The sequence below is a fragment of the Papaver somniferum genome, chromosome 4 (assembly GCF_003573695.1).
Source record: "Papaver somniferum cultivar HN1 chromosome 4, ASM357369v1, whole genome shotgun sequence".
Lineage (NCBI taxonomy): Eukaryota > Viridiplantae > Streptophyta > Magnoliopsida > Ranunculales > Papaveraceae > Papaver > Papaver somniferum.
Window position 1 is genome coordinate 161,186,929 of NC_039361.1, and position 24,179 is coordinate 161,211,107.

Sequence of the window (24,179 nt, forward strand, 5' to 3'; positions counted from 1 at the left end):
TTGCTTAACAATCTATATGGACAAACTCCAATATAATTTCAAGAAAATCAACTAGACAGTCAGACTCAATCAATGGAAATATATCGAAGAGTTGTGTCTCAATTCAATCTGCAATCAAACAAATAGGAATTTGCGAGCCCGATTGAATATAAGAAATAACTTGGACGGTATCAAAAACCAATATCCAAGTGTCAATCAATTTAATCAACAACCAAAGGTTGGATTCACAATTGATTGAACTTACGCACAACCTGTGATATTTCAATTATATAAAAAAAAATAATGCAGAAAAGAAATAACACAGACACCAGAAATTTTGTTAACGAGGAAAGCGCAAATGCAGCAAAACCCCGGGACCTCGTCCAAATTTTAACACCACACTGTATTAAGCCTATACAGACACTAGCCTACTCCAAGTTAAATTCGGACTGGAATGTAGTTGATCTCTAACCAATCTCACACTGATCAAGATACATTCGCGTTCCTTATACCTCTTATCTCAGCAGGACTCTGAGCACTTGATTCCCTTAGCTGATCTCACCCACAACTAAGAGTTTTTATGACCCAAAGTCGAAGACTTGATAAAACAATATGTCTCACACAGAAAAGTCTATTGAATAGATAAATCTGTCTCCCACAGATATATCTATGAGTTTTGTTCCGTCTTTGGATAAATCAAAGTGAACATGAACCGATAGATACAACGGTCTTATATTCCCGAAGAACATCCTAGTAATATCAATTACCTCACAATAATCTTAATCGTATGGTAGCGAAACAAAATATTTTGGAATCACAAACAATGAGACGAAGATGTTTGTGTCTACTTTTTAAATTGCCTATCAGAGATTAAATCTCGAGCAAATCTTAGAGAAGATAGTAATCAACATGATAGAAAACAACAATATTAGAACACGCAACTACAAAGAAAATAGTTGGGTCTGGCTTCAAAATCTTATGAAGTCTTTAAGTCGTTAACCTACAGGGTTTTGCAAAAAACTAAGGTTAAAGGAGAATCGACTCTAGTCGCAACTAGTACCACACAGGAGGTATGGGGATTAGGTTTCCAAGTTGTTAGAGTTCTCCCTTATATAGTCTTCAAATCAGGGTTTGCATTCAATGTTACCTTGGTAACAAAGCATTCAATATTTACCGTTAGATGAAAACCTGATTAGACTCAAGCTAATATCTTTCAACCGTTAGATCGAACATAGCTTGTTACACACAAATGAAAAGTGACTTCATTTGGATATGAGTAACCGTACCTAAACGTGTGCACCTTGTTGGTTCAACAATAGTTAACCGAAGATATCCATATGAACACTTTCATATCAACCTTATTCATCTTAACCATAACTAGTTCAAATGACTCAAATGAAACTAGTTATAGAGTTGTTCAGTTGCTTATATTTTCATAGAAGTATACAAGAAACAATTGAAGCAAAATCGATTTTGATTCACTCAAATCAATTCATGAACATTATAGCCACAGTTTGCAAAAGATTACATTCCTTAATTTATAAATGTATTTTTTCTTTGCACAATCAATGAAGAATTTTATTTTTAAAGGGGATACCAGAACTTACACAAAAATTACTAGATCCTTAAAAGATCTAAAACTATATATAAAAAACAGATAAAAATATCCCAAGGCCCATAACACAAGTCCTAATAAGCTCTGTAATATTTTTGCGCTGGATTTTCCAGAGCACTTAAGAACTCAGGTTTATTTTGAAATTTCTGACTAATCCCCCTTTCCGGACCTGCACCTCCTGGCATTTTATTAGCACTAAAATTTATTTCCTTGTGGCAGTGACTGAAACTGATTCTTATTGCACAACTCCTTACCATATTCCATCTCGCTTGAACAAACCAACGCATTTTCCCATTCATTAGAGCACTTATTGCAGCCCTTGAGTCTGATTGCACCAGCAAATTCTCCACACTCTTTTGAACTGCACATTCTGTAGCCATTATTATTGCCATTATTCCTGATATAAAATTTGTAGCTATACCTAAGCCTCTTTACTCAGCAAATACAAACTCCCCTCTATTGTCTCTACACACAAACCCCAAACCAGCATTCCCTGGTTCACCCCTTGAAGTTCCAGCACAACACACTAGCAACTGATTCACAGCTGGAAGATAAAAACTTAGCTCCATGATCTTCTTCACTCTTACTAGCCTCCTTTTCAAGTCAAAATTTCTGAGCACTTGGAAATCATAGATACATTCCCACATTTCTCCTTTTATCCTTATTGCAAAGTCCTTAGTAAATTGCATAATCCTTTTTTTTATTCTAATCAGGTCTGGTTTCTCCTCCTCAAACACAATTTTGTTTCTCAAAAACCATAGTTCCACCATTGTAATTGATGCATCTAATAACCATACTTCCTGAACCGCAATGCTCCTGGGTTTATCCCAATTCATTATATCATTATATGACAAAGAGTTCAAGAATACAAACATACCGCCAAGCCACTTCCAGATTATCTGGCTGTAATTGCAATGCCATAGAATTTGTTCTAGATTTTCACTCTCTTTACCACACAAATATCATTTGGAAGCTAAATTGTAACCCTTCTCCTGCATTTTTCATCTGTTGCACAAATACCCCTTACTATCTTCCACACATTACTAGCAGTAGATGGATGTAGTGCAGGATTCCGCACCTATTTAGCCCATTCCACTTTATCATAGTGAATTCTCACACAGTTCATTATTGAACTTACTGTAAAATCTCCACTTAAAGTACCAGTCCATATCCTTTTGTCCTCATTACCTCCTATCACTGGTAACCTCCACTGTAAAGTATTCTAACATTATTTGTGGGATCAACCATTCTCCATTACATATCAAGTCAAATACCTTCATTTCACTATTCTGGTTTATGTAATCATCATCAGGAAAAATTTCAGCCAAAGCCTTTTCTTTTATCTACACATATTTCCATACTGAGATCTGCTCACCGGATCCTACTATCCATTTGCTATTTAGTTTTACATTCTCCATTACCCATTTCAAACCTGGTAGTATTGATGATTTTTTGTACCCCACAAACCACTCTCCTTCTGCTGTGAAATTTTTTTGCTCTCATAAATACTGCCCATTCTTCTTCTGAGTTCAACATCCATAATAATTTCATCAATAAAGCCTTATTTATAACACTCAACCTCTTCAAACCCAAACCTCCTTCTTCCAATGGAGCACATACCTTATCCCACTTTATAGTAACCATCTTTCTTGTTGATGGATCACCAGTCCATCGGAAGTTTCTCATCATTCTTTCACATGTTTTGATTACACTAGCAGGCCACTTATAAACTGACATATTATAAATTGGAATGTTTTTCAAAACTGATTTCACAAAGTGATTCTATCTTTGAAATCCAATAACTGACCCACCCAGCTTGGTAGTCTATTTTGTAACATTTCAACAACCCGCCAAATAGTATATGATCTTACCATTCATGGTTTTAGTATCACACCTAAGTACTTATCTGGGAAACTGGAGAGTGGCATTTGAAACTCATTCGCAATTTGTTGATTTCTTACATCTGTTACTCCTCCCACAAACACTTTACTTTTCATCTGATTGATTACTTGACCAGAAGAAACTTGATAATCCCTTAGAAAATCTAGAACTGAAAGTATATTCTTCTTATGTCCATTAAAGAACAAAAAGACATCATCAACAAAGAGAATATGAGTTGGCTGAGCTCCTCCTCTGTTAACCATTGGTGATATCTTCTTCTCCTGTACTAGTTTACTCAAACTCCTACTTAGAACATCTTCAGCAATGACAAAAAGAATTGGTGACAATGGGTCACCCTGTCTCAATCCCCTGCTAACTGAGAAGAAACCAATTGGTCCTCCATTAACCAGAACTGAGATTTTAGCTGACATAAACATAGTATGTAACCATGATATACATTTTGCAGAAAAGCCAAATCTTCTCATTACTTCCCATAAAAACTCCCAGCTCAAAGAATCATATGCTTGTGCGATGTCTAGTTTTAACCCCACATTACCTCCCCTTCTTTTAATATCCATCTCATTTACCATCTCAGAAGCAAGCATTATTTTTCCTTGGATACACCTTCCTTTTACAAAAGCTCCTTGTTGAGATGAAACAACTTTCTCTAGCAATCCATACATTCTTGATGTTATAATTTTAGTAAAAATCTTGAAGCTGAAATTGCTAAGGCCAATAGGTCTATACTGATTTGGTTTCCTTGCACATTTTACTTTTGGAATTAAGAAAAGAAAGTTAGAGTTCATACCCCAAGGAATAAAACCATTGCTCCAACAATATTGTATTGCTCTTATCACTCCTTCCCCTAAAATATCCCAAGCAAATCTATAGAAAAATCCAGGAAAACCATCTGGTCCTGGTGCACTGTCAGCATTCAGATCAAACACTGCCTCTTTAATTTCTTTAGCTGAAGGAACAACTTCTAATACCATGGTATCTGCTTCAGTTATTACACCTGGAATTGCATCAATAATACCCTCAGCAAAATCCACTCCTTTAATCTTGAACTTGTCTTCAAAATGCTTCTCCAAGTAGTTTGCTATTGTATTAGGATCTGCAATAATATTACCTTCTTCATTTTATAATTCTGTTACAGATTTTTCAGCTTACCTTATTTTTATGGAAATATGGAATATTCTTGTATTAGTAGCTATATTTTTTAGCCAATTCACCCTTGCTTTTTGTTGCAGAATAGCTCTATGTTGTTCTGTGATAATATCTTGTCTGCCTCTGGCACACACCAAATTATTTAATAAAGATATATTACCAGGTTCATTATCAGATAATAATGCAGCTTTCATCACCTCTTTCTCAGCTTCTTGCATTTTTACTCTAACATCTCCAAACACATTCCAATTCCATTCCCTGATTTTTATCTTCATTAACTTCATTTTGTTCATGAAAATATAGGCAGGATTTCCATATATCTCTTCGTTCCAAACATCTTGAATTACCTTCTTAAAACTTTCCTCTTCCAACCAAACTTTTAACACCCTAAAAGTTATATTCTTTGGCTTTTGAATATTCAAAACAGAACATAACAAGGGGATATGATCTGAAACTCCCCTCACTCCAACTTTATAACACCATTCTGGATAAGTCTCCAACCATTTCATATCATATAATGCTCTATCTAGAGTACATACTATTCTTTTACTACCTGCTCTATTATTGCACCAAGTAAAATGCCTACCAGTTTTAGGAGCTTCTATAAGACAACAAGCATTAATACAATCATGAAAATCCTGCATTGCCACTCCCAATGGAGATCTTCCACCTTTTTTCTCCTCAATGCTTAAGACTATGTTAAAATCACCTATTACTAACCATGGTAAATTCAAAAAACTTATCCTATCCAATTCCATCCATAACTCCCTCCTATCAACAGACAAAGAATCAGCATGAACTCCTAAAACCAGAACTCCCCCCACATCTACTGTAATTACTTGTTTTGTAATTGAAACCACAGTTGGTGTAGTAATAGAATCACTCCAAAAAAGACAAATATTCCCTTTACCACCATTCACATAATTGTGTATAATCATATGATTCATCCCTTTTAATTTAAGTAGTTTACTATCTTTTGAATTCCATTTAATTTTAGGCTCCACCAAAAAACACAAAGTAGGACTAAACTTTTTCACTAAACTCCTAAGTTTGTCTTTGGCTCTATCTCTTTATAAGCCTATGACATTCCAGTAAACTATCTTCATTTAGATTTAGGAGGTTGAGAAGAATTTGGACTTCTGATTCCCTTTTTCTCTTTAGCTAAATTAAGACCAACTTGTCTTCTTGTTGTAATTAAGCTCAAAGGCTTTTGCTTAACCACTTTTTTAATCACCTCAGAAATCCCCCCTTCATTTACAACAACTACTTTCACCATTTGAGCTTTTGAAGAACTACAATAAGAAACATCTAAAATTTTACTCAAATTAATAGGAGGAATATCCTCATTATCCATTCCTTGTAATACATGAAACTTACCAGAATGACTTTTATCAACAGAAACACACTCCACATTTTGAATTATGGGAGGGATAATTGCATCTACAATTTAATCTTCACATAATTACTCCTAAATCACTTTTTCCTTGTATGGAGTAAAGAAAATATCAAAAACTTCTTTCCTTGGCTCTACCACCCTTTTTGGCTTGACATGCCATATCTTCTGTACATTAATATTCTCCACCTTATCTACCTCCTTCGTTTTTAATCTACACTCAGCTACCAAATGTCCCACCATCTTACAATGATTACAAATTTTAGGAATTCTAATTTCTTGTAAGAATCCACCATATTTAATTTAAATCCATATACTGCTAGGAATTGGCTTCAAAAGATCAACTTCCACCAATACACTAGCATAGTAACCAATATATCTTCTAAAGTAGTTTCATCAACTTTTATAGGTCTCCTAACAGCTTTACCTAATTCCATAACAATTTTCTCCTTCTAGTATTCAATACACAGCCCAGGAAAATGAACCCAAACAAAATCTGTTGAAGCTTTTTGATTTGTAGGAATAAAATGTATTAGTTCATGAACAAACCTATTTTAGAACATAACCTACTCAATTATGCAAACGGGTACGCATACTTAAGTGGCCGGACTAATTTTGGGTTCGCCAGTATGCAAACGGGTACGCAAACCTCCAAACTCAGTTGAATTTTCGGAACTTGAAACTCACGCCAGTACGGATAACGGTATGCATACTAAGTTCCCAGACTTTCATTAACCAACCAGTACGCATATGGGTATGCATACTATAGTTCCCGGACTTGGAATAACATGCAATAGTTTAGCATATAGCACGCATACTAAGTTATATTCAATCATGGTTAATTGTTCTGAACTCCTATTTCAATCGTTGAAACATTCTTAGAAGACGAAAATAGATGTCTCACACAAACTATTAGCTTCAAAGGAATTTTCAAGTAATCAAATGATCAATACGAAACATTCCGAGTCTACATCAAATGACTGTCCCACACATATCATGTAAGATGTTACAAGGAGATTTTCACATGATCATCTTTTGACTTTCGTCAAGAATATAGGATGAACTTGGTTAAAACGAAAGATTACTAACACATATTTAGAGAAATCTGTAAGCGAGTCAAAATCAGTTCGAAATATCAAATGTGTATAATCGAAGTATATATAGCTACACGAGTTTTATCTCAATTAGGAGATAGAGTAGATATACTTTTGAGTGATAGATGAGTTCAAGTCTCCATGTACCTTTTGTTGATGAAGTTCCACAAGATCCCCTTAGTATTTTTTCGTATTCAATCGATAAATGCCGTGAAGTCTAATGCTCAACTACACTTTCTATCCTAATCCGAGACTTAGCTATAAGTAAACTAGAAATCAAGACTTATAGTTTTGGAAACTATACATGACAAACAATCTTGAGATAGCAACATTTGCGAGGTCGAACGAGCAGTTCTCTAACAATCTCCCCCTTTGTCAATTTTAGTGACAAAACTATCAATACATATGGATTACAAAATAAACAAATTTTGTAGCTTCTCATGCAAATGCTTGATTTCCTTGGTTCTTAAATATTACTCTGAATCTTCGTCACTTCCAAGTACTCCAGTGATTCTAAACGTGTTCAACTCAGCATCATAGTTATTGAAGATCCATAACTATAACAATGAGAAAACAGTAGCTCTCAATCATTATTATACAGTGTCATGGTATTACTACACAGCATCAAAGTCTAATTATATCACAACTTTGACAACAATACTATGGTGATATGTATCACCCCCTCCCCCTCCTCCTTAGTGAATACTTCATCTCACATGAAAACCATTCCCCTTATATAATGATTTGTAAACCATATGTATTTGTAGTGTGAACTACACATTAATTCTCCCCCTTTTTGTCAATATAAATTGGCAAAAGTACGAAAACTAGTTAGATCATAATGAACTTCTCATAGAGATACTTCATGACTAAAAGAGAACATATAAATTTTGTTTCGATGATTTCACATAGTCGAAACTTAGTGTATTCATCAAGGAGTTTATAAAGATACAAGAAAACCTCTACAATATTCCACAGCCGCACTCCCCACAAAGATTTTGCAATTAAGCACAAGTTTAATTAAGAGTTCTCCCCCATAAAATGTCATTCCCGAAAGAACAATAAGAGCGACCTTACTTTTACAAGAAAAGAAGGATTTCCTTGGACATTAACAAATTGCATAAAACATGAATTTGTATCCAAAAATCTCAACTAAATTAACCACAAGAGAACCCATGATTAATTTAATCGGAAATGCTCAACATAAGAGAACTTACGGAGCCGCGCAGTACTTTCACATAGAAGTGGATCAGGGAAAGATCAATACTGCAGAATATTCAAAGATTCATTCTATTTTTCATCAATATTTGCATTAAGATATATAATAGACTTAATCTTTGCAATCAAAAGTTCATCCTATCTTCCATCAATAATTGCATAATGACACAATAGGCTAAACTTTTGACATATATGGGACAATCATAGTTCACGGACACAAACACACATATCCCATAACAATTTTTTTATATAAAATCAATTAAGATTAATACTGCAAAATCATCTTCCAAATAAACTTTAAAATTTAAATAAATATATCTAAAAACATTGCAAGATGAAAATCATTGGCAATAGCTATGTGTACTCACAATAATTGCTATTCCAAATCCTAGTTATCCTTCTTAAAACACAAGAATAAATTCTCATAAGAAGTTTCCTAGACATAATAACAAGAGATAAAGATTTTAACCATCATCTTCATCTTCAGAAGCCATCCAAGAGGCTTGAATCCTATCCATATCTTCTTTGATCTCGGGAAACTTAGTGGCAATCACACCTAATTGTTCTTGCACGTATTTTACCTTGGAATTGATCTTACACACACCCTTGTGAATTTTATGAAGAAGACTCAAGGTGGTAGGATCACAAGAACCGTCAAGGGAATCACATCTTTGCCTTTTACAAGCATTATCCTTCATACGTTTGAAAGTACAAGGACGAACAAGTTTGGGAGTTCCAATGGAGTTGCCAATAGGAGCAATAGAATATGCTCGACAAATTCGCTCAATTAAGCAAGGAAACCCTAACTTCTTGTTGGATGACGTCATTGAGAGTATCTGGAGAATGATGAATCCACAAATATCAAGACTTTGAGAACCCAATTCAAGGAAATAGACTAACTCCGCAAACTCACGACTCCACCGAGAATTCTCAATTGTAGAGGTACAAAGATTAGATATACCAAGTTTTCCTAAAGACATCAAAGCAAGACTAAGATAATTAGTAGGAAATTTCCCTTCAATCCGATCAACACTCTTGCCACAAAGACCATTAGATATGGCTTCATAAGATGGTCTTTCTTCCCTTGGTCTAGGAATGCGAAAATTACCCAAAGGAATTTTGGTAATCCTTGAAATCAACTCTCTATTAACAAGAATCCTTTCTCTATTTATCATGGTCTTGAATTCCATGTCATCAAGATCAACATCATGGATGTTAGCATCGAAGATTCTTGTGAGAGTGTCAAAACCTTCACCAAGACCATCAAAGATGCTTCCAAGATTAAATTTTTCAAAACAAACCAAATCTTCTTTATGACCACTAACCATATCCAATTTATTTTCTAGAATGAAACCACTAGAAGAAATCCTTTCAAAGATCTTACTACTAGAATCATTGAAAAATCTAATTCTAATAGAATCTTGATTTTGAGGTATAGTCGTGCTAGAAGATGATGAATCCAAGTTTTTTGAAACCTTCTTTGAAACCTTGAAATTTGCCATGAGACCTGGAAATTGAGAGTACAAGGAGAAGGAAGAACTTGCTTGATTTGCTCCTTGATGATGAATAAAACCTTTAGTCAATTGTGAATCTCCAAGGATGAATTTTAATGGAGATGATACACGAACCGTAGAAAAGTTCACGTACGCGGACTAGATAAGGAAGAAGAAGGGTATGCATACCATACTTCTTATATACCCAAAAATGGGATTGGGCCCGTTCAAGAACCGCGATACGCAAAAGGAAAGCAGGATTTCTTAAAGCGTTCAACAGTCAAGGTTCGCACACTGAAAGGTTACTTGCCCCATCTCAAGTTATATACAAATGGGGTAGAGCCAAGCTTGTTACCAAGAGGCAAGAAGTGCAGCGAGATCCTCATTCAACTTTTTCGGTTGATATTTGTAAAATTTATCAGAAATATAATCATAGTAATGATGATACTCAGGGTTAATATAATTTTTTAAATCATTTTTCTTATGACCAAGGAATGACGTTTTCCGATAATTAGAACCTACACCTAACTCACAAGAAATCTTTTTATTAATTTCACATGAGTTGGCAGTAAGCATAACTCGTACATCATGGATACATGATTTGACAGGTACAGACTTTTATCAGAAAGATTATTTTCCTCAATTGAATTAACCTTTTCTAAGAATTAAAAACGCTCTCAACCGTTCTAAATAGATCTTTGTCAGTTGATCCATCACGATAATATTCCTTAAAAAGATTAAGAGTTAATCTAGTGAGATTCCATATATTTAAATGTTGACCAATTTTCCTCGATCGATTTTTCTTAGAAGAGCATATAAATTTTCCTTTAGACTGTTTCTCATCATCTGAGTTTTCCAAAGTCTTAGATAGAACGAGATTATCATGAGATACCAAAGGTCTAATAGATAATAAGCTCTCAATAATCTTTAAGGAATTCTGGTGTGCGTTACAGATGCCTAGAGCAAGTTTCCCAAAGAAATTTCCCATAAGGACAGACTTTAGGGATCAGTCAAATACAAACTTATTAGGTTTATAGTGTTTGCCTGCTCTGATACCAATTGAAAAAGAAGGGATCTAACAACCACGCCCATTATTTCGCTTAGCAATCTGTATGGACAAACTCTAATATAATTCCAAGAGAATCAACTAGCCAGTCAGACTCAATTAATGGAAATATATCCAAGAGCTGTATCTCAATTTCTCAATTCAATCTGAAATCAAACAAATAGGAATTTACGAGCCCAATTAAATATAAGAAATAACTTGGACGGTATCAAAAAAAAACATCCAAATGTAATAAATTTAATCATCAACAACCAAAGGTTGGATTCAAAATTGATTGAACTTATGCACAACATGTGATATTCCACTTATATAAACAAATATAACGCGGAAAATAAATAACACAAACACCATAAATTTTTTTAACGAGGAAACCGCAAATGCAGAATAACCCCGGGACCTAGTCCAGATTTGAACACCACACTGTATTAAGCCGCTACAGACACTAGCCTACTCCAAGTTAACTTCGGACTGGAATGTAGTTGATCTCTAACAATCTCACACTGATCAAGGTACAGTCGCGTTCCTTCCTCTGAATCCCAGCTGATCTCACCCACAACTAAGAGTTGCAACGACCCAAAGTCGAAGACTTGATAAACCAATCTATCTCACACAGAAAAGTCTATTGAATAGATAAATTTGTCTCCCACAGATATACCTATGAGTTTTGTTCCGTCTTTTGATAAATCAAGGTGAACAGGAACCAATTGATACATCGGTCTTATATTCCCGAAGAACAACCTAGTAATATCAATCACCTCACAATAATCTTAATCTTATGGTAGCGAAACAAGATATTGTGGAATCACAAACGATGAGACGAAGATGTTTGTGAATACATTTTATCTTGCCTATTGAAGATTAAATCTCGAGCAAATCTTAGAGAATATAGTACTCAACACGATAGAAAACAGCAAGATCAGAATGCGCAACTATAAAGAAAATAGTTGGGTCTGGCTTTAAGTCGTTAACCTACATGGTTTTGGAAAAACCTAAGGTTAAAGGATAATCGACTCTAGTCGCAAATAATATGACACATGAGTTGTGGGGATCAGGTTTTCCAGTTGCTATAGTTATCCCTTATATAATCTTCAAATCAGGCTTTGCAATCAATGTTACCTTGCTAACAAAGCATTCAATATTCACTGTTAGATGAAAACCTGATTAGACTCAAGCTAATATCTTTCAACCGTTAGATCTAACTTAGCTTGTTACACACAAATGCAAAGTGACTTCATTTAGATATGAGTAACTGTACCTAAACGTGTGCACCTTGTCGGTTCAAAAATAGTTAACCGAAGTTAGCCATATGAACACTTTCATATCAACCTTATTCATCTTAACCATAACTAGTTCAAATGACTCAAATGAAACTAGTTGTAGAGTTGTTTAATTGCTTATATTCTCATAGAAGTATACAAGACACAATTGAAGCAAAATCGATTTCGATTCACTCGAATCAATTCATGAACAGTATAGCCACGATTTGCAAAAGATTGCATTCCTTAATATATAAATGTATTAGTTTATGAAAAAAGTGATTTTAGAACATAAACTACTAAAGTATGCAAACGGGTGCGCATACCTAAGTGGCTGGACTAAGTTTGGGTTCGCCAATATGTGAACGGGTATGCATACCTCCAAACTCAGTTGAATTTCCGGAACTTGAAACTCACACCAGTACGTATACCGGTATGCATACTAAGTTCCCGGACTTTCATTAACCAACCAGTCTGCGTACGGGTATGCATACTTTGGTTCCCGGACTTGGAATAACATGCAACCGTTTAGCATACAAGTACGCATACTGTGCTATATCCGATCATGGTTAATTGTTCTAAACTCCAATTTCAATCATTAAGACATTCTTAGAAGACGAAAATAGTTGTCTCACACAAACTATTAGATTCAAAGCAATTTTCAAGTGATCGAATGATCAATACGAAACATTCCGAGTCTACATCAAATGACTGTCTCACACAAATCATGTAAGATGTTACAAGGTGACTTTCACATGATCATCTTTTGACTTTCGTCAAGAATATAAGATGAACTTAGTTAAAGCGAAAGCTTACCAACACATATTTCGAGAAATATGTAAGCGAGTTAAACTCAACTAGAAATATCAAATGTGTATAATCGAAGTCTATATTGCTATACGACTTTTATCTCAATTAGGAGATAAAGTAGATAGACTTTTGAGTGATAGATGAGTTCAAGTCTCCACATACCTTTTGTTGATGAAGTTCCACAAGATCCTCTTAGAAGTTCTTCTGAAAAAGCGGGGGTCTAATAACACCACCCAATATTTCGCTTAGCAATCTGTATGGATAAACTCGAATATACTTTTAAGAAAATCAACAAGACTCAATATCCAAGGATCAATCAACAACCGAAGGTCGTATTTCCAATTGATTGATCCAAACGCACAACCTGTATTATTTCAATTATATAAACAAATATAATTCGGAAATAGAAATAACACAGACACCAAAAAATTTGTTAACGAGGATATCGCAAATGCAGAAAACCAAGGGACCCAGTCCAGATTGAACACACACAGTATTAAGCCGCTACAAACACTAGCTTACTCCAAGCTAACTTCAGACTGGACTGCAGTTGAACCCCAATCAGTCTCCCACTGATCCAAGGTACAGTTGTACTCCCTACGCCTCTGATCCCAGTAGGATACTGCGCACTTGATTCCCTTAGCTGATCTCACCCACAACTAGCAGTTTCTACGACCCAAAATCGCAGGCTTTGAAAATAAAGAAATTTGTCTCACACAGACAAGTTTATAAAAGGATAAATCTGTCTCCCACATAAAAACCCTAAAGTTTTTGTTCTGTCTTTTGATAATAATCAAGGTGAACAAGAACCAATTCATATTCCGGTCTTATATTCCCGAAGACCAGCCTAGAGTTATCAATCACCTCACAACAATCTTAATCATATGGTAGCGAAAAAAGATGTTGCGGAATCACAAACAATGAGACGAAGATGTTTGTGATTACTTTTTATATTTTGCCTATCGGAGATATCAATCTCAATCCAATAAATCTGATTGTACTCGTACGACAGAAGATGCAAGATCAGATCACACAACTACGATAAAAGTAGTATCGGTCTGGCTTCACAATCCCAATGAAGTCTTTAAGTCGTTAACCTGGTTTTAGAAGAAGAAAACCAAAGGTTAAAAGAGAAACGACTCTAGCACGCAAACTAGTATCACACGTAAGGTGTGGGGATTAATTTTTCACAATACTAGATGTCCCCTTATATAGTCTTTCAAATCAGGGTTTGCAATTAAGTTACCTTGGTAACAAAGAAATCAATATCCACCGTTAGATGAAAACCTGATTTAGATTCAAGATAATATTTCTCAACCGTTAGATCGAAAAATTAGCTTGTTACACACACTTGACAATGCACGCTTCTAGGTTTGTTAACCGCACCCAAACATATGCACTTGTTGGTTCAACAATAGTTAACCAAAAGGTTAGCCATATGAGCATTCCATATCAACCACGTTCTTCTTCACCATAACTAGTTCAAATGACTTCAAATGAACTAGTTAGAGAGCTGTTCAGTTGCAAGGAAATCTCATGTACTACACAAGACACAATTGAAGCAAAGATGATTTGATTCACTTGAATCGGTTCATGAACTTTTATAGCCATGGTTTGCAAGATGCATTCCTTAGTCTTTTTAAGTTTAAGTTCAAAAATCATCTTCAGATATATAACCTTCTCAAGTTCGCAGACTAGGTTCGTGGACGTAAGTTACCGGGCAGAGTTTACAAACTCCATTCATTCTTTTGTATTTGTCAAAAGTCCATTCATTCTTTTACTAGTACGTGAATACCGATCACGAACGACTTTACTTTTGACAAAGTATGGAACAAACATAGTTCATGGACGTAAACACCAATATCCCATAACAAATTGCAATATAACAAATCATAAAGATTAATACTGTAAAAACATCATCCTCCAAATATTTTTAGAATTTAAACAAATAAACCTAAAAAAAAGAACAAGAATATAAAAAAATAATAGCTATGTGTAGGCACAATCATTGCTATTCAAAGCACTAGTTATTCTTTCAACTAAATCAAAAAGAAGACTTACTAGGAAACAAATAAAACTCAGTTTTCCTTGATGATTTCATATCTCTGGAATGGTCCATCGAAATATGAGTCACTGATATCCTTGATTTTGTTGACCGCAGAGACACCATGTTCATGAGTCAGAACGTTAGTCTTTCGATCAACACTGCGAAAAAAATGTCGAGCCTTAGCGCAGTCAAGAATAACATTCTTATGATTCCTGATCAAGATATTCTGAGTACCAAGGATTTTTGCATGTCCACCAATAAGCTGACTGATCTGCAGTTGAAGGTTAGCAAGTTCGTTCTTTACTTCATTCTGAACGAGAATTAAATCCTTGACAGATTCTCCAATCCAAGAGTTATACTCTTTTCTTTCAAGCATATTTTTCAGAACAAACTCTCGAGACGAATCATATCCTCTGAGGTCTTCCTCCATAGTAGGGTTAACTTCTTCTTTGGGAAAAATTTCCATATGACTCCTTTTTGAAGATTAATGAATGCATATATGAGATATATATATATATATATATATTCAAGAGTGTACCCTAAACGGAAACCCTAGAGTTCCTTGAGGAGAAACGAACATTCATGGACTAAGCCATATGTCAGGAATAGGGATGGACCCAGCAAGAAAAACTGCAACTGTGTTACTTTCAAAATCAACTAAACAGAAAGGTCACAGTGATAAAAGAAATACTAAAAGATCATAACAAAAAAACAAATAATAGATGACAATCAGCTAAATACTTGAGCATCTCTCAAACATCATCCGTGTATCTCTCAAGTTAGGTAAAAGAATGGAACTCTTCTGCTACTAGGTAGCAGAGGGAGACATAGTCTCACCATAGGTATTGATAGAATAGTTGTGATTTCCACCTGGATATCTGATCTCAGCATTTCTTGTCTTCCCATGATAGTTTCCATTTTTAGGGAAATTTCTCATGGCTCTTCCTGAAAGCTCAAGAGAATGAGCTTTCTGATTACTGAGTCTAGGACCTCTAGAGATTGGTTCAAGAGGATTTTCCCAGATGGATCTCCATACTCTAGACTTAGATTTACCAGAATTGTTCTTATAAGCACAGGACATGCTTTCATTGGCAGCACAAGAATTTATACTATTAGAATGCACCAAAGTCTTGTAATGATTTCTAGGAAAGAGATCATTTTTATAAGATGCCTTGTTTCCTGTGAGCATGAGGTTCACTGTAGTAGTCGACTGACTATTTACTACATTGACAGTGAAAATAAGCAAATTACGAAGTTTAGAAATTTGTTTCTTCCTGGCAAAACAACGGATAGCATAGTGATTTCCTTTTCCACAGAAAGTACAGGCTCGTGGAGAAGACGCAACAGACGACATCCATTTTAACTTTGCAGCCCTGTGACAAGATTGTAAGTTGTATAAACTTTTCTCGACACAATATTCTTCTGGAGGATATTCCTTCATGTACTGTATGTCAAGAGGGACAAAAGAATTTTTCCTTAAGACAGAGTTTTCCTTTTCCAAGGTCATACACTGTTCATGGGCTAGTGAAAGTGATGCTTCTAACTTATCTTTTTCAACACGAAAACTGTCAAGATCAGATGAATGCGTCTTGATCAAACGTTTTTCTCTAATTGAGCCTTTTTTGACAATCTTTTCAAGATCACAAATCTTTTCACGCTGTAGATTATTTTCTTGAAGAATTTTCTCAATATTTTTAGAGAAGGACACAATGATGTTATAGAGCACACGTTCTCGATCAATAGACTTTCCAAATTCATCGATGAGCTGATCATGTTCTGAAGATCAACAAACTCAGTAGAATTTTTTGATATTCTGGTGAGCTCCATTTTAGCTTTTACCATTGTGTCCAATGTCTCATTGGAGGAAGAGTGTTCAACACAAGACGAGACAATCTTCCTACCTCGGGATTCAGAAGAATCAGCTAAGGAGCAATCCTTTGAGGTATTCCCGGGACAATTGGCATAGTTGAAAGCTTTAGGAGGCATCTTGGTATGCGTAAGAGATTATCTTGGTTCAACAATAGTTAACCAAAAGGTTAGACATATGAGCATTCTATATCAACCACGTTCTTCTTCACCATAACTAGTTCAAATGACTTTAAATGAACTAGTAAGAGAGTTGTTCAATTGCAAGGAAATCTCATGTACTACACAAGACACAATTTAAGCAAAGATTATTTGATTCACTTGAATCGGTTCATGAACTTTTATAGCCACGGTTTGCAAACTGTACTCCTTAGTATGTTTAAGTTTAAGTTCAGAAACCATCTTCAGATATATAACCTTCTCAAGTTCGCAGACTAGGTTCGGGAACGTAAGTTACTGGGCAGAGTTTACAAACTCCAGCAGAAATTCTCGGGTATGAGAACTTCGCCGGTTCGCGGACTTAGTTTCACGCAAGTAGTTTGTCAACTCCAGCAGAAATTCTCGGGTTTGAGAACTTCGAAAGTTCGCGGACTTAGTTCGCGGACTTGGCTCACGCCATTCTTCCGGTTCTCTTGATCAACAAAGTTCGCAAACTTTGGTTCAAGGAATAGGACTTATACATGAATGTGTTTCCACAACAATGCTTATGTCCACCATTAGTTATGTAATCTAAACTCTCATTTCAATTATTGAAACATTCTTAGAGGACGTTATATAGTTGTTACACCATTTCTCATCAAAGCAATTTTCAAGATGATTGAAACATATCATGACTTTCGTCACATGGTAAAGATAAACTTGGTTAAAGCGAAAAGCTTACCAACTCATATTTCGAGATATAGATAGGCGAGGTATACTCGGCTCGAAATACCAAATGTGTATAATCAAAATCTATATATATAGCATACGACTTCTTGTCTCAAAAAGTAGGAGATAGAGTAGATAGAATTTTGAGTGATAGATAAGTTTAAGTATTCACATACCTTTTTGTCGAGAAGTTCCACCGGTTCCTTGAGTAGTTCTTCTACTTGTATGATGAATCGTCATGAAGTCCTTGAGCTCAACTAGACTTTCTATCCTAGTCCGAGACTTAGCTATAATAGACTAGAAATCAAGACTTATAGTTTTGATCACTAACATTGACAAATATGCTTGGGATAGAAACGCATGCGAGTTCGACCGAGCAATGCTCTAACATCTTCGTCTTCAATTGATGAATGTCGTGAAGTCTAATGCTAAACTACACTTTCTATCCTAATCTGAGACTTAGCTATAAGTATACTAGAAATCAAGACTTATAGTTTTGGCAACTAAACTTGACAAACAAGCTTGAGATGGCAACGCTTGCGAGTTCGACCGAGCAGTGCTGTAACATATGGTTTACGGATCATTATGTAAGGGTGAGTGGTTTTCATTCTGAGATGAAGTATTGACTAAGTGGAGGTGATACATATCACCGTAGTATTATTGTCAAAGTTGTGATACAATTAGACTTTGATGTTGTGTAATAATACTATGACACTGTATAACAATGATTGAGAACAACTGTTTTCTTATTGTTATGGCTACAGATCTTCAACAACTATGATGCTGAGTTGAACATGTTCAGAATCACTGGGGTACTTGGAAGTGACGAAGATTTCGAGTAATGTTGAAGAACCAAGGAAATCAAGCATTTGGATGAGAAGCTACAAAGTTTATTTATTTTGTAATCCATATGTGTTGATAGTTTTGTCACTGAAATTAACAAAGGGGGGATTATTAGAGCACTGTCAGTCGAACTCGCAAGCGTTGCTATCTCAAGCTTGGTTGTCAAGTTTATTTGCCAAAACTATAAATCTTGATTTCTAGTCTACTTATAGCTATGTCTCGGATTAGAATAAAATGTGTAGTTGAACTTTAGACTTCACGGCGTTCATCGATTGAAGAAGAAGAACTACTAATGGGAGCTTGTGGAACTTAATCAACAAAAAGTATGTGGAGACTTGAACTCATCTGTCACTCAGAAGTCTATTTCTATTCTATCTCCTATTGAGACAAAAGTCGTATAGCTATATAAACTTTATATTATATACATTTGATATTTCGAGCTGAGTTTAACTCGCTTACATACTTCTCGAAATATGTGTTGATAAGCTTTCGCTATAACCAAGTTCATCTTTATTCTTGACAAAAGTCAAAAGGTAATCATGTGAAAATCGCCTGGTGACATCATACATGATTTGTGTGAGACAGTCATTTGATGTAGACTCGAAATGTTTCGTATTGATCTATTGATCACTTGAAAATATTTTTGAAACTAATAGTTTTTGTGAGACAGTTATTCTCGTCTTCCAAAAATGTTTCAGTGATTAAAATGGAGTTTAGAACGATTAACCATTGATTATATATAGCACAATATGCGTACTTGTATGCTAATTGTTGCAAGTTATTCCAAGTCCGTGAACCATAGTATGCATACCTGTATGCTTACTGGTTTGATGGTTGAAGTCCGAGAACTCGGTATGCATACATGTATGCGTACCGGCTTAAAATTTCAAGTCCGGTAATTCAACTGAGTTTGATTGTGTACGATAATATGCATACCCGTTTGCATACTGGAAAACCCAGACCAAGTCCGACTTCTTAGGTATGCGTATCCGTTTGCATACTTGAGTGGGTTAAGTTCTAAAATCGGTTTGTTCATGAACAATATACACTTATATAATAAGAAATGCAAACTTTTACAAACCGTGGCTATAATGTTCATGAATTGTTCTGAATGAATCAAAATCGATTTTGCTTCAATTGTGTCTTGTATGCTTCTATGAGAATACAAAAAATTGAACAACTATATAACTAGTTTCATTTGAGTCATTTGAACTAGTTTTGATTAAGATGAACAAGGTTGATATGAAAGTGTTCATATGGCTAACTTCGGTTAACTATTGTTGAGCCAACCATGTTGTTAGAGCATTGCTCGGCCGAACTCGCATGCGTTGCTATCTCAAGCATGTTTGTCAATGTTAGTGATTAAAACTATAAGTCTTGATTTCTAGTCTACTATAGCTAAGTCTCGGACTAGGATAGAAAGTGTAGTTGATCTCAATGACTTCATGGCGATTCATCATACAAGAAGAAGAACTACTCAAGGAACCGGTGGAACTTCTCGACAAAAAGGTATGTGAAGACTTGAACCTATCTGTCACTCAAAAGTCTATCTACTCTATATCCTACTTCTTGAGACAAAAAGTCGTATGCTATATATAGACTTAGATTATACACATTTGGTATTTCTAGCCGAGTATACCTCGCTTATTTATATCTCGAAATATGTGTTGGTAAGCGTTTCACTTCGACCATGTTTATCTTTACCTAGTGACGAAAGTCATGATATGTTTCAATCACTTTGAAAATTTCGTTGACGAGAAATGGTGTAACAACTATATAACGTCCTCTAAAAATGTTTCAATGATTGGAATGAGAGTTTAGATTACATAACGAATGATAGACATAAGTATTGTTGTAGAAACACATATGTGCATAAGTCCTATCCCTTGAACCAAAGTTTGTGAACTTTGTTGATCAAGAGAAACCGGAAGAATGGCTTGTTGCCAAGTCCGCGAACTGCCGAACTTCTCATCCCGAGAAATTCTGCTGGAGTTGACAAACTAGTTACATGAGTACCAGTCCGCGAACCGGCGGAAGGTGTTTTGCCGATATTTTATGCTGGAGTTTGTAAACTCTGCCCGGTTGCTTAAGTCCGCGAACCTAGTGTGCGAACTTAAGAAGGTTATATATCTGAAGACGATTTTTGAACTTAAACTTAAAAAGACTAAGGAATGCAGTTTGCAAACCGTGGCTATAGAAGTTCATGAACCCATTCAAGTGAATCAAATCATCTTTGCTTTAATTGTGTCTTGTGTAGTACATAAGATTTCCTTGCAATTGAACAACTCTCTAACTATTTCATTTGAGTCATTTGAACTAGTTATGGTTAAGAAGAATATGGTTGGTATGAAATGCTCGTATGGATAACCTTTTGGTTAACTATTTTTGAACCAACAATGTATATGTTTGGGATACGGTTAACAAACCTAGAAGTGTGCATTTCATTTGTGTATAACAAGCTAAGTTTTCTATCTAACGGTTGAGAAATATTAGCTTGAATCTAAATCAGGTTTTCATCTAACGGTGGATATTGTTTACTTTGTGACCAAGGAGAAACCCTGATTTGAAAGACTATATAAGGGGACATCTAGCAACTATGCAAAAATAATCCCCACACCTCACGTGCGATACTGGTTTGCGTGCTAGAGTCGTTTCTCCTTTAACCTTTGGTTTTCTTCTTTTAAAACCAGGTTATCGACTTAAAGACTTCATTGGGATTGTGAAGCCAGACCGATACTACTTTTATCGTAGTTGTGTGATCTAATCTTGCATCTTTTATCGTATGAGTATAATCAGATTGATTGGCTTGAGATTGATATCTCCGATAGGCAAGATGTAAAAAATAATCACAAACATCTTCGTCTCATTGTTTGTGATTCCACAACATCTTGTTTCACTACTATATGATTAAGATTGTTGTGAGGTGATTGATACTCTAGGCTGTTCTTCGGGAATATAAGACCGAATTATCAATTGGTTCTTGTTCACCTTGATTATTATCAAAAGACAGAACAAAAACTTTAGGGTATTTCTGTAGGAGACAGATTGATCCTTTGATAGACTTGTCTGTGTGAGACAGATTTGTTTATTGTCAAAGCCTGGGATTTTGGGTCGTAACAACTCTTATTTGTGGGTGAGATCAGCTAAGGGAATCAAGTGCGCGTTATCCTGCTGGGATCAGAGGCGTAGGGAGTACAACTGTACCTTGGATCAGTGGGAGACTGATTGGGGTTGAACTACAGTCCAGTCCGAAGTTAGATTGGAGTATGCTAGTGTCTGTAGCGGCTTAATACAGTGTGCGTTCAATCTGGACTAGGTCCCGAGGTTTTCTGCATTTGAGGTTTCCTCGTTAAAAAAATTTCTGGTGTCTGTGTTATTTCAATTTCCGCATTATATTGTTTTATCTTTATAATTGAAATAATACAGGTTGTGCGTTAGATCATCAATTAGAGTAATCCAACCTTTGTTTGTTGATTGTCATTGATTGATCCTTGGATATTGGTCTTTGGTACCATCCAAGTTATTCCTTGTGTTTGATTAAAGACTCGTTGATTTCTTTTAGCTCGAGTAAATCAAAACAAGAGAGAGATATTAACTCCTTGAAATACTCTTACCTAGATTGAGTCTGACTGTCTAGTTGATTCTCTAGAAAGTATTTCAGAATTAGTCCGTATAGATTGCTAAGAGAAATATTGGGTGGTGTTGTTAGACCCCCGCTTTTTCAATTGGTATCAGAGCATGCAAACACGTTTAAGATCTTACAAGTCTGTGTTTATAGCGATCTGACTCTATGGAAAAGAGTACTATCTCTAATAAACGCTTTACCAGAAATAAAAGTTATATCTCGTCTAACTCTATTAAAGAGAAGGGTTCTACAATCTCGAATATAGATGAACCTTCTGTACTGACGAGACAGACTAACATTGACATGTGTACTTCTGATTACCCTTCAAATGTGAACCTCTCCATTAATGAACGGGATTCAGCTGAAGAGAGTGAATTGATTCTAAATATTGTTAGAATCCAAGCCGATAGATTCAATCAGTTGAAGCACCATGTCAATGTTCTACTTGGTGTAATAAGATATTGCAAACCCAAAGGTCATTCTGAAGTTTAGTCTTCGTGTACGTCTCTTGAAGCTAGTCCTAAAAGAGATGCCTTGTAAATTGACCATCACTTGAGTAAGCTCTCTATTCAAGGATGCTCAAAGAAATCTAGTATGCCAAGTACTTCTGACACAACTAAACATAGTTCATGCTCAAAAGTAAAAACGGATGTGCTTGAAGTCACCATCACTCAGGGATGTTGCACATATAATGGAGGGAAGAAATCCTCTAACGATGATATTAAGACGTACTATCTAATCATTCTGATGATCAGAAAGTATGTCTTGTCCGTGAGACAAAGAGTTCTTTTAGACGAAAGGGAACCTCTAGGTTGAAGAAAAACTCCTTAGTTCAACTTCAACACACCTTAGATTTAATTCTTAAAGGTGTAACTAACATTCGTATGACTAAACCGATTGGTTTTCGTACCTGCCCTGTGTATGTTACCAGGAAAATCAGTTCAATGAGTTCCTCGAACACTCAAGAACAAAATAGACGTCTTAATATCGTCTAAAGGAAGATCGTGTCATGGTCTCTGAAAATAACGATGCTCCTGTTGAGAAAGGAAGTTCAGAAGAAAGAAGAAAGATTTATGAAATGAGGGGTAATCTGAAAACGATAATTGAAGGATATAAAGAATTCGTCAACAGGTTGTCTTCCTCCTAAAACCAAAAGTCTTCTGGTAAGAACTCAAACTATGTCTCGTATTTTGATGACATCAAGTTTTATGATAATTTCTCACATAAAAAGGAGTCCCTCTCTAGATTCAGGAGGAAAAAGAGACTTGACCATAAACACAAATCTCTTGATGAGATTATGGATCATACTTGTGCTAATTAATCACAAGGCTTGAAGAGCTTACTCATAAAAACCCTGTTGAGTAAGATGTGTTAATGGTCAGGTATAATTTTGGCATCGGCGTCTATTGAGCTGAGCTATCTTCTTATCGTCCATAGCTAAGCTTTTTTTTGCAGACTTACTGTGCTTAAAAGTATTGTTTGTGTCTAAAGTATCATTTTCTTTAGGAAGTCTTCTTTTGAATCTTGTTTCTTGGTACAACTATGCTCAAAAGTTCTTTTCCATGTTTTGGAGTTTATCAAGCCTTGTTCTTGTAGAAAAAGTTTGTTTTGGGCTTTTATTCTTATGGGTCATGTTGTACTCGAACGAATACCCTTGTTCTGGAACGAGTCAACTGTTTAAGAAAACCCTAGAATCCCCTCCTCAGGAAACCCTTAAATACTTACCTATTGAGTTGGAAAAGTCACGTACGCATACTTTAGGTTGGTTTCTGGGTTGTCAAGAATGTCTTCTTCTTCATCTTGCTATGATGGTTTTGCAAGAGGATTCCTTGACAAAGGTGTTGTTGAGTCCAAGAAGAAAAGAACCCTTGTAGATGAAGATCATCCTAATGCTTCATGTTATTTTGCCTATGTTCATGAGGATGCTGAAAAGGATGATATGATTTCTGCTGAAGTTGT

At 35.5% G+C, this 24,179-nt stretch overlaps 1 protein-coding gene across 1 annotated transcript; it reads right to left on the reverse strand.

Annotated features, from left to right (window-relative positions):
• Positions 1-2,025: 2,025 nt before the first annotated feature.
• On the reverse strand, positions 2,026-5,589 carry LOC113273380. Its single transcript, XM_026523113.1, has 5 exons — positions 4,803-5,589; positions 3,489-4,589; positions 3,062-3,324; positions 2,783-2,937; positions 2,026-2,497 (listed from the first exon to the last, which is right to left on the reverse strand). The coding sequence occupies exons 1-5, from the start codon at positions 5,587-5,589 to the stop codon at positions 2,026-2,028; spliced, it is 2,778 nt and encodes a 925-aa protein (XP_026378898.1).
• Between the last annotated feature and the right edge of the window lie 18,590 nt (positions 5,590-24,179).

Excerpts from the sequence above, each read along its gene's own strand:
- LOC113273380 (XM_026523113.1), bottom strand. The coding sequence starts at position 5,589 with ATGAATCATATGATTATACACAATTATGTGAATGGTGGTAAAGGGAAT. Across the intron at positions 4,590-4,802 it reads ATTATCTGATAATGAACCTG|ATCCTAATACAATAGCAAAC; the intron begins GTAATATATCTT and ends ATATTATTGCAG. Across the intron at positions 3,325-3,488 it reads TTTCCCAGATAAGTACTTAG|TTTATAAGTGGCCTGCTAGT; the intron begins GTGTGATACTAA and ends ATAATATGTCAG.